The 11,932-nt window shown below is 44.4% G+C and overlaps 1 protein-coding gene and 1 long non-coding RNA gene across 3 annotated transcripts in view; one reads left to right on the forward strand and one right to left on the reverse strand.

The window, feature by feature from the left end:
* LOC115094213 overlaps positions 1-8,345 on the forward strand; it is a 44,968-nt gene extending 36,623 nt beyond the window's left edge. The window contains exon 3 of the long non-coding RNA XR_003857509.1: positions 8,273-8,345. This is a non-coding gene — a long non-coding RNA (uncharacterized LOC115094213). The remainder of the gene's footprint in view (positions 1-8,272) is intronic.
* Positions 1-10,045, reverse strand: part of LOC115094209 (ADP-ribose pyrophosphatase, mitochondrial-like) — a 32,205-nt gene extending 22,160 nt beyond the window's left edge. Inside the window, exons 1-4 of one of the 2 annotated variants that reach the window (XM_029607014.1) lie at positions 9,803-10,045; positions 7,882-8,090; positions 7,032-7,262; positions 6,647-6,742 (exon numbers count right to left, since the gene is read on the reverse strand). In XM_029607014.1, coding sequence (XP_029462874.1) covers positions 6,647-6,742; positions 7,032-7,262; positions 7,882-8,021 — 467 coding nt within the window. In that variant the 5' untranslated portion in view covers positions 8,022-8,090; positions 9,803-10,045. The remainder of the gene's footprint in view (positions 1-6,646; positions 6,743-7,031; positions 7,263-7,881; positions 8,091-9,802) is intronic. The other variant, XM_029607017.1, reaches the window with a different exon arrangement.
* Between the last annotated feature and the right edge of the window lie 1,887 nt (positions 10,046-11,932).

Consider the following 11,932-nt stretch of genomic DNA (forward strand, 5'->3'; position numbering starts at 1 on the left):
GTTTGGGTTGCCAGGGCAGCGCCGATAACGGTTGTGTGCCCGAGAAAGTGCGCTCGAATAGAGTCCACTGCAGCAACCTTATAGTTCTATGAAGTATAACAAGTGCTCTAAGTTGCGCTGCGCAATAATACCATTCCACATTCGGGACACTGAGCCCCCCTCTAATCTTTGGCGTATACAGTGTGCTGCGAGCGACCCTGGGCAGCCTTTTCTTCCAGATGAATCCAAAAATAAGGGCTTGCCATTGTCTAAGTATTGGAGAGGGAAGGTAAATGGGAATGGTAGTGAAAAAATAGAGGAGCCTAGGGAGGACATTCATTTTGACAATGGCAATACGCCCCAACCAAGAGAAGGTATCTCTAGACCATTTCCCCAAATCCCTCTGGATGTTTTGTATAAGAGGCTTATAGTTAAGGTCGAAAAGCTGGCTAGCATGGTTCCCAATACGAATGCCTAGGTATTTTAACGCTTTAGATGCCCATTTAAAGGGAAAGAGTTTTTTAAGTGATTCCACCTCCGTATCTGGGAGGTTAATATTAAGGATTTCGGATTTATCATAATTCACCTTGAACCCTGAAACCCCGCTGAAGGTCTGGAGCTTAGAAGTGATCCCCTGCAGGGAGGTGAGTGGGTTAGTCAGAGTGAACATAATATCGTCTGCGAATAGTGAGATTTTGAAATGGTAGGAATTCCGGGGTACACCAGCAACATTAATGGCTCTCGAACTCGAGTAGTGAAGGGCTCCAAAAACAAAGCAAACATTAGTGGCGACAGCGGGCAGCCCTGTCTGGTACCTCGGCCAATCGGGAAGGCCTCACCATATTTTCCATTAATTTTGACTCTGGCAGCTGGGCGGTCATATAGCTTACTTAGCCATTGAATAAAGTAGATGCCAAAACCCATGCGCTGCAGCGTTGCAAACAGAAAGGGCTAGTGGACTAAGTCGAACGCCTTCTCTGCGTCAAGAGAGAGAAGCACTGTCGGTATGTGGGCATGATGTACATAATCAATAATGTTCACAATCCTACGTACATTATCTGCTGCCAAACGGCCGGGGACGAATCCCACTTGGTCACTATGTACCAGGTTGGGCAGTACACTGTTCAACCGAGCCGTCAGAATCCGAGCCAAAATTTTTAAATCTATATTTATCAAAGAGATTGGCCTATAAAAGCCACAAACATTGGGGTCCTTGCCGGGCTTGGCAATAACTGAGATCCCTGCAGTATTGGCATCTGCCGTGAAACTACCTGCGCTTCGCAGTGAGTTAAACATCCGGCCGCCCAATCAATATGGCCGGATGTCCAATACTTCCTTAGTACTACTTAAGTTAATAGTACCTGTACATTTTCCCACTGTACATAGTCTCCCTCTATTCTATTTTATCTTTGTTTATATATTCATCTAGATATGCTCTTTCCCCTCCCGCTCCCCAGCCCCCCTTTCCCACTCCCCCCTATCCTCCTTCCCTCCCTACGGCCTTCCTCCCCCTTTTGTTATTGCTCCATTTTGGTTCATTTTGTATTTCTGACTCCTGTTTCTGCTATTCAATGTTATTTTTTTATCTTGTTATATTATATTATTATATTGTTTATATTGTTTTATTGTATTTCCCGCCTGAGTTCTTTGTAAACCGGCATGATGTGTTTCACGAATGTCGGTAAATAAAAGTTAATAAATAAATAAATAAATAAATAAACAGGTCCGTAAGGGGGGCTACCAAGATATTAGAGAACGTTTTGTAGTAACTGGCCGTAAAGCCGTCTATCCCTGGTGCCTTCCTGACCTTCAGTGTTTTAATCGCCTCCATCACTTCTAATTGGGAAATAGGTTTATCCAACATCTCACCATTCACAGAAGATAGAGTCGGTAAAGTGACTGTCTAAATAGTGCTGAATGGCGGTATCGGAGATATTGTCCACTGAAGTATATAAAGTAGCATAAAAATCAGTGAACGCCTTCCGAATGGCAGTCGAGGAGGTGACAGTCGTTCCCTGCTTATCCCTTATCTTAACTACGAGTGTCAGTGCCCGAGCGGCTTTCAGCTTCTGGGCTAGAATCTTACCCGCCTTATTGCCACCCTCAAAAAATTTCTGTTTTAGCATGGATAGATTATGACTAATAACAGCATCATCCAAGGCGCTCAAGGAATCCCTGACGTGTGTTATCTGTTGATAGATCTTTTGTGAGAGGGTGAGGGTATGCTGCTTAGTGAGGTGATCTAATTCGCGTAACAAAGCCTGCCTGCTCTTTTCCCGCTCCTTATTACAATATGCCGCCCGGCCAATGAGGATACCACGTGCCACTGCCTTGGAGCAATCCCACAGTGTAGTGGGAGCTATATCGTCCGATTGATTGAGATCAAAATATTCTTGCATTTGTTTGGTCATAGTTTGCACAAAGGCAGAGTCACGCAGTAGAGCATCATTAAGTCTCCAAGTGCGGAGGCCAGGATCAGTATCTTGCATATTGACCTCTACCCAGACGGGGGCATGATCCGACCAAGTTGCGTTTTCAATGCCCACCCACCCTATATCGTTCTGAGATGTACGAGATACAAATAAATAATCTATGCGCGAGTACGTGTTGTGTGGTTTGGAATAAGAAGTGTATGTTCGGGATCTGGGATTTCTCTGTCGCCATATATCTTCTAAACTCCAGGTCTCCAGGAAATCGCGCCAGGCCTTCCGCACCCCCTTAGATGTGGATCCTTTAGTGGACGTATCTAAATTGGGAACCCTAGTAGCATTAAAATCCCCACCAAGTATAATCTCACCCTCAGAGTGTTGGTGGAATAAGCTGTCCAGGATCCCAAAAAATGAAATCTGGTTTGCATGTGGGAAGTAAACATTTAGTAATGTATACACTTTGTTGCCAACTTTAATTTTTAGTAAAATGTATCTACCAGAGCGATCTACTTGCTGGTATAGGACTTCATGGACAAAAGATTGTGCTATCAGTATCCCCACCCCCATATATTTAGCATCTTTAGAGCTGGCTGCCCAATATGCCCCTGGATATTGCTGAAAAGCAAGAAGATGCTCATGATGTTTCCTAACGTGCGTTTCCTGTAGGTAAACAAGGGCAGCGTTACTTGAACGAAGCTCTCGTTGTAGCTGAGAGCGCTTCCTCGGCGTATTTAACCCTTTAACATTTAATGACATTATACGGGTAGCCATCTAATCAAAAAATAAGGAAAAGAACAGTCCCTTGCTTAAAATCCCCTGCATGGTATGAGGAGGGAAATACCTCTGAACCAGAGGTGTACAGTACTCGATGACGTTCACCAACTCATCTGAGAGAAGAAGGAACCCCGAATAACAATCCCATAAGTATGGAAACCAACCTGCTCATAACCTCCCGGGTTAGAATCCCCAGGGGGAGCCGGCTGTACATTAAAAGAGCAGACCTCCCCATCCCCCTCATCAGGCCCACAATAATATGAATAATAATAGATAAACAGTGTTAATCTAAAATATAGAAAAGACTCAACACTAGAACCATTCAATAATGAAAATTTAAAACCTGTAGCAGGCCAACACTATTATTCAAATCTCCAAGTTCAGTCATTCGACCAGACAAGGCTAAAATTCACCAGTCCCTCTTATAGCGTGTAGTAATCAGTGCTCCGTTCCTGAATTTCAGGAACGTGGTGCTGCACAGCATCAGCCCTTCTCCGCTGCTGCGATTGTAGATGCTGAAGATTGCCGGCAATTGAATGGGGGGGGGGGGGGGGGGGGGGAAGACATACGCATTTCGGCCGCTATAAAATTCCTCTTATGAATCTGCTAGCTAAAACTGCAGTTCAGAGCCTAAAATATACCCCTTCTGTCAGGGGAGCTTTGGACCGGGTGAAATGGTTTAACAATGTGTAAGAGTTGGCGCAGGCATTTCCCGCCCTTGCCCGCTTCTCTGCCAGCGTGGAAGAGTGCTCAATTTTGCAGGAGCCGCCGCCATTTTGGGAGCCTGAAAGTGGGTAGGCAATTGCGCCTGCTGGAAGGCCTCTGCTGCTTCTTCTAAGTTTGTGATGCGGTAAGCAATTCCCTTTACCTGGAACTGTAAGTTAAATGGATATGTCCACTTATATTTTATAGCACAGTCTCTTAAGTTAGCCTTAACTTCCCGAAGGTCATATCTGCGTTTTAAAGTAACAGGCGCTAGATCTTGATAAATTTCAAGCGCGTGATTGTTCCATTGTAGATGTTTAATTTTCCTAGCGGCATAGAGTATTTTTGTTTTCTGTCCATAATCATGGAAGCAAACGATTATATCACGGGGTCTTGAATCCCTGCGTTGCCCCAACAAGCGATGAGCCCTATCGAGTCGTATAGCAGGGGAAGACTCTGTCTCTGGATCCTGCTCCGAACTATCAATATTGAGATTAAAAGGAGCATATCTGCCTTACTACTGCCTCCGTGTCTGTATACTCCGCCGTGTCCGGGACTCCTCGGATACGGAGATTACTTCTCCGGCTGCGATTTTCAAGGTCTTTGACCTTGTCAGCGAGCGCCTTGATTTCCATATTAATAGCGGAGTGCTGGGTAGTCATCTCATTTAAAAGCTCTCCGTGTTGGTCTGCTTGCGTATCAAGCTCATCAACTCGGTTGCCGAGAGCATTGAGATCTTCTTTTAGGTCGGCCATTGCTGCCATAAGGTCGGACTTGTGCTGGCGGAGGTCTGCCCTAAATTCAATGAACCAGGAACGAATTTCGTCTCGTAGCTCCGTCTCCACGCTAGCTGCAATGGCTGGTATTTCAGCCCCCTGTTCTGTGTCCGGTATCGGATCCGTGTGCTCAGTCGAGTCCGAGGCGGTATCCGCGGAGGTAGGCCCCGAGTCAGACACGTGTCATCCATAGGAAAATTGCTTTAAATCAGTAGTTTTCCTTTTAGCTGCCATGGGTAGGTGAAATCCCAAACTACAGGAGTTCTGAGATAATTTTGCTTCAATTTTGGTCCTTAGAGAGCCACAATGAGATAATTTTATGCCCGAGGGGGACGGAGCTCTTCAATCATACGTCTGCTCTCATCAGCCAGCAAAACAGTGCCCCCCTTATTTAGACATTTTATATCCCGTCGTTCCAAATGAAGATTACAACAGTTTACAAAAGTAGCATTCATACTATAGATCAACAAAATAGGTATTTATCTAGATCTACTTTGATGTTCTGATACATATTAACTAAATGTCTAGGGCATCAGGCTAGTAGTACAGAAATTCTATTTCAACTATTTTCACATAATCATCTTAATATCTCTCATTTTCACAAACTGTGCATTTATTTTTAACCCATTTATGTATTATTTTGGTAATGCTTGTACAAACTGTCATCTCAGGACATGAAAGCTTCCTGAACTGGAATCTCTTAAGGCTAAATCCTTGACCCCAGAAATCTCTCTCTCTCTCAACACTCCTCCTCTCGCTGTTAGTGCCCCTCCTCACATGATGAGAAAGAGACCCTGGTGATGAGAGACAGCATGGAGGATGAGAGTCTCACTCTCACCCCTTTCCTCCTCCCCACCCCTGTTCCCAACAGTCTCACACCCCATCAAATCTCCTCAAACTGTCTCACACTGACCTCCCTGTCCCAGCAGTCTAGTCTCCCACTTAAGACTCTATTCTTATTCCTACTAGCAGCCGCATCCTTCTCACACAGATCCGCCATGGCTGCCCTCAGTTCCATTACAAACAGCACCACCACTCAAAATGAGCATCCTGAGGGCTGTCCCCAGCTACGTGGATGTTCTGTAACAGGAGGGAGGCTTGCTATTGCAGATCATCACAGCCAGGCTGCACCTCCCTTTATCCAATGATGACTTCATAGAGAAAAAGACATGTCCTGTCGCCTTCAGCTGGGGGCAGAGTAAAACCCATTTTATCTGCACCGATTTAGTAGGATGATTAGGAAATACATTGTGTGTGTACAAAAAATGTTTTTTGTGCTGCAATCTTTGTCTGTGCATAAATCATATTTAATGTGCGCTAAGCCTTTTTCCCTGTGATCATTTTCCAGTCTGTGTGCATTTTAACTCCTGATGCATTAATATACTGTTAGCTTACTGTATCGGAAGTTAAAAAAAGTTACTGTACATTAAATCGAGTGCTGAATTTCAGCTCACAGTTTTAATTCTTACCTAATTACATTAGCGAGAGAGAGAGACACACACACACCAAGAACAGCGAGTGCACAGAACCAGAGAAATAGAGGGATTTGTTAAGTTTGAGAGCCCTCTGGGGACAGGGAAATATCTACAGTACCTTAATGCAATACACTTTGAAGTGGCAGAAAGGTAGAATATAAATTAAAAAATTACAAAAAAAAATGTAAATAGAGAGAGAAGATACGAGAGATGAAGGGAGGCACCAGAGAAGGGAATAAAGGAAATGGAAGGAGAACTAGAGACAGACCACTATAGAGAATCAAGGAGAAAAGTAGGCACCAGAGAGAGAGAGGGAGAGAGAGATACCAGAGAGTCAGAGATATTAACCACAGGGAGAGAGGCACCAGAGACAGATACTGAAAGGGATAAGGGACACTGTGGGAAGGAGGCACCGAAGACTCACTGCAGCAAATCAGGGTGAATGGGAAGCAGAGACAGTGAGTGCAGGTGATCAAGGAAAGAGGAATTTGGGGATAGTTGCACCAACCTGGGCTGCCCATTCTCCAGCTGGTAGAGCCCATTTAGGCTCTTCCTCTGCACCTGTCCATCCAGCTCATTAAACCTAGGAGAAAAATTCTTTTCTCTGGGGGAAGAGGAACAAAAGAAAAACGGAATGAAGAGGAAATGGTAACTCCCAGCCCCAAATGGAAGCAAGCACTACAAACACATCCAGAGCTTAATATACTACCCCTCTTTTTGCAGGGGCTTGGGAAACTGGGATTTACGGTATATTTGTAGGTCAGTTATGCACGCTCACATACACACACACACGGCAATTTACTTGCTGCATGTAGGAACTTTCCTTCTTCCTGTGAAGACTACTTTAACAGACCAAACATGCAAAAGGTACTGGAAACACTGGTTCTCCTCACCCAATGAGAGGGTCGGCCCACACTGGCCGTGCCAGGATTGCGGGTGCAGTATACTCCACGGGCTTGTATTCCGGCCACGACACTGACCAACTGACCATGTCATCTGGCACCACAGCACGCTTGACCTGTGACCCTGGGTACGGAGTGGTCCGTGCCTTGGTATGGAGCAGGCCCGACATAATGACAGGACAGTAGGGCGAAGAATGAAAGTGATGGGTAACAGTAGCAGCTCTGGAAGAAGAGAAGGAGAGAAACACAGTCAGTACCTGCACAGACATTTAGAGGGCAAGTTCCACAGTAATCGCAACAGGTGAAGAGTTGCCTGCATAAACTGGCTGTCTGAAAATTGCCCTCAATGTGGCTAAAAGCACATTGTGCATACTTTTAGCTGCACTAAGAGAAATTACCTGGGACACATTTAGGTAGAGGGAGGAAAAGTACAGGCATAAATAGTTTTCATTTCTACGCAGTTACTTTTTGAATTAAATCCTAACCACACAAAAAGCAGGTGCAATGACTGGCACATAATCTGAACCCACAGTAATCTTCAAAAGAAAAAAGCAGCTAAGGCAAAGACTACAGGCGAAGAGTAAGGTGCACACTTTGTGCCAACACAGCCAATTTGAAAACCGCCCCTAGTTTGTAATGCACCCACTACTGAGTCGCCTAAATCACTCGATTACTGTTCTGCCTTCATGGCTGGAGAATTTTGTTATGTGGCAGAGAAGCTTGCACTGCTCTTGCCCATGCTGAGCTTGTTCTGACGCATGCATGTATGCGTTTCCTGAATTGCTTCTTCCCCGTTACACCTGTCTTGTGATGGAGCAGTGTGTCGAGGTGTAGTTTGTACCTGCAGGTTGGCTCTCTGAAAAGGGTGTCCAGAGGCCTGTGGGGGCAGTAGGCTGAGGGTCTACTGGCAGCGGTGACAGCAGAGAGGGTCACGGTGAGAGACACTGCAGTGATGGTGCACACCAGACCACGCCGTGACATCACAGGGACGTTGACATAAAATGAAGTGGTTTGGGTGGCCCTGCTGGATTGTTGCCGGGAGCCTTGGGCCTGGGATAAAGATCCAAAGTTAAGAAGAAACTAGTGAGATTCAGTATTTTTTTTTTCAATTTAGATTTTATTGTTTTGGACACATAGGAAACATCAGAGGCAGTAAAGGAATATTAACATTGAGCCAGTAATATATGAAATAGAGATTCAGTATATTTTATCTTCTTTTTTCCCTTCACTAGGGACAGTCATATATGATTTTCGTACCTCTTTCATCAGAAACCACGTGCACCAGCTCTCTCCTCATCCATCAGGTATCATGCATGCCACTGTTACTTCCTCATTTCAAATCACCTTTCATCATGGTACCAATTACACAGCTTCTCCCTTCACACTGAGGAGCAATCCTGCACAGCCTCTCGCCTTCCTCCTTTGTATGACACTCAAGACTTGCATGGCTCCTAAGGTCATCAGCAGTGCAATTAATAAGCGAAGAAAACAAAGATGATCGGTGTCAAAGGGATTCTTTATTAGAACTGTGCCCGACTCTGGCCGAGTTTCGCTCTTGTGAGAGCTGCCTCAGGGGCGGTACTGATAAATTCCTATGTTCAAAATCTTTCTTTCGGCTATGCGATGCAGGTTCGATAATCTATTAATGTGAATCTGACACTGCTCTTGAGATAATTAATATACGATGACAGTGATGGGTCTCAGACATTTGGTGCAACAAACGGAGACGATTTTATACACTGGTGACATGGACTTTAAGCATTGTCCCAGCAATTTTCTGAAGCTTCCAACTGAAGGATTTTGAACATAGGAACTTATCATCTTTGTTTTCTTCACAGATCAGCATTATTGATCGGTTTCCGCTTTGTTTTTTGGGTGCAATTAATAAGGCCATTTTATTTATAGACCATTTTGATATTCTACCATTTCCAAATTAGTCCCAAAGTGGATTAGAATCAGAATTTAAAGTTAAATTCTAAAATTATCCCAATAGGGAATACGCAGAAGGAAATTAAAGATAGATTAGTGGTGCAATATAAAAAACAAAGAAAAGATAGATTAGTGGAGAAACAATATCAAAACAAAGTGTTGCTAAGTGTCAATTCAATTTACAGCCCAAAGCCACTTCAAAACGAGCCAAGTGTCACATCAAAATCAGCCCAAATTTAGCCACATTTTTTTTATACTGAAAAAGAAAAAGCCCAACATATTCAACTTGGCAGTGAATTCTTTGGATACTATCCCTGAGGTGAAGAAAAAAAAAGTTTTAAATGCAAAGCAATGAAATAATAAAAAAAAAATGATGACAAAACAGCACACATAAAGGGTCTAAAAGTCTGTTATTTGTTTAAAGCTGACTAGTGGATTTCGAATTAGGGTTCAGTTAGGACAGATAGATGCAATGATATGAGAGATGGTGGTACTGTAGAGTTTGCTGTTTTTTGTAATTCCTTGCTCCATTGGACTGCTTTATCAGCAAGATCTCTGTCCGTGACAGAGACTTTACACACACACACCGAATCAGGAAATTTTATTGGCATACACGTATTCTGAAACAGATACAGTCACTCTCACCAAACCACACCCTCAGACACAGACATTCATCTCCGATATACACTCCCACTCTTGGGCTGCCACTGCGTGTGCAGTCAGTGAGAAGCCTACCATCCACACGCCCTATCAGCAGGCTGGTGAGGGAAAACGGCTGCAGTATTATCGTGGAAAGCACTTGCTGCCAGCCTGTACCCTCCTTGCTCACTCACCGGCTCCACGCCCTTTGCCCGTTCGCACAGCAGCCTCCACTATAAGACAGCGCTGGCACTTCCGGCAGGCTCACTTCCGCCCCCCCCCCCCCAACTCCTGTCTGTAACTCGTCTTCCAGTTCTTCCGCCCCACAACTTTCCCATTGGCTTGCGCTTCTCTGTCGCAACCGCGGTGGGTCTTGTGCGTGCAGGCGGAGAGCGCTGTGGTGCACCTGCGCACAGCGGGTCTCCCTCTCCTACGATGGAATGCAGCCACACTCTGCCAGGCTATTTCAAAGCAGCCGCCATCTGTAGCCGCCTTTCCGGGGCTGCTACCGTGTAAGCTCAGCGTTCAAACTGCACGCTGAAATTCAGTGCAGCTTCTGAACACATATACTAAAAACTGTTTTAAACTCCCAAACGGTGCTGCATCAGGAGTAAAAATGCACTCGGACACAAAAATATGCTTTAAGAATGCAAAGAAACGATCTTGTCTCTGCATAAAAGATGCACAAATAAATAGTTTCTGCACTCGAAAGTATTTTGTGTGTACAAAAACTGTATTTTATGCACAAAACATTCTAATTACATGTCCCAGCACCAGAACTACAACTTCTGCCCATAGACTAACACTAAAAAACCTACGAGTTATGCTAGTGCACCTCTCTGCATTGGAGGTAATAGCTAACAATTTTTCAGGCTGATTGTGCAAAAAAACAGGCGCTCAGTGTTGAGCGTCCGCTTTCCTAACGCGCGCCCAGCCATCTCTCCTGGGCACACAATCAAATGTTTAAATGACACGCTAAAAAAGGAGGCTAGGATCAAATGTGCATCCCTAGCGCCTCCTCTGCATCGGACAGAGGTGGTTGTCAAGCAGGGTGGGAAAACGGACGCTCAATTTACGAGTGTCTGTTTTACATAAGAACATGTGAACACGTCAAATCCAACGGTAACTGGTGCAATTTTCTATCCAATACCAAACATGAACCTTCTACGCAGTCTCAAAAATTCATTTTGTAGGACCTCTAAACTTGATGAGTTTGTCAATCATTCAAACTCATACTTGGGTGAAATGGTCCAGTTACTTTATTTATTAGTCAAATACCTATTTTTAATTATCTCATTTTTTTAGACCCAACCGGGGTCGTTTTCAATAAAAATTGAGCAGCAATGCATCCATAGACTGAACCAAGCCAAAATGTGCTGATACAAATATTCAATGTTTAGAAACTCTTCAAAACTGTTTGTAGAAACTCTGTCTTTAGACCAGAGCTTTCCAAACTTTTCATGTTGGTGACACACTTTTTAGACAAACATAATTTCGTGACACAGTAATTCAGTCTACCAGCAAACCAAAAGTTAAAGGTTAAACGAACAAAATGTATTTCAACAATTTATGTATGTTTCCTTAAATATATACATAAATAAAATGTTTCACAACACAACCTATCTCATAATAAATATTTGCAGGCTTCCACTTCCTCCATGCTGATCTCGTACATTGTGAGATCGGCATAGAGAAAGTGCTACTCTTGCACATTCCCAAAGATTACATGTGCCAATCACTAAAAAGTAATTTTTTTTTTTTACCTTTGCTGTCTGATCTTAGTTTTCTGATCGGTTGGTCACAGGCTTTTTTTTCCACCTTTCCTTTCTTGTTTTTTTGCCAATTCCTTTTACAGGGTCTTTTTTTCTATTTCTTTTCTCTCCATCTGTCTTCCCTCAAACACACAATCAGGTTCTCATTCTCACACGCTATCTCACACATTCTCACACACACAGGCTCTCACTCACATGCAATCTCACACATCCACAGCTCTCACTCTCACATGCCTCTCTCTCATACATACATACATACTGTCTCTCTCGTGCACATGCTGTCTCACTCTCACACACACAGGCTCTCTCACTCCTACATGCTCTCTTGCTCAAACACAGGCTCTCACTGGCACATGCTGTCCCTCTGCACGGGTTGCCGAAGGATGGGCTCTTCAGAGGCCCTGATCTTCCCTGGCCGTGACATGGGATCTGCAGCGGCCCTGCTATCGGGTTTCCTCCTCTTCTCGGGCTGCCGCGACGTGGGATCCGCAGCAGCCCTGCTATCGGGTTTCCTCCTCTTCTCGGGCCGTCGCGACGTGGGATCCGCAACGG

Source organism: Rhinatrema bivittatum, chromosome 6 (genome assembly GCF_901001135.1).
Source record: "Rhinatrema bivittatum chromosome 6, aRhiBiv1.1, whole genome shotgun sequence".
Taxonomy (NCBI): Eukaryota; Metazoa; Chordata; class Amphibia; order Gymnophiona; family Rhinatrematidae; genus Rhinatrema; species Rhinatrema bivittatum.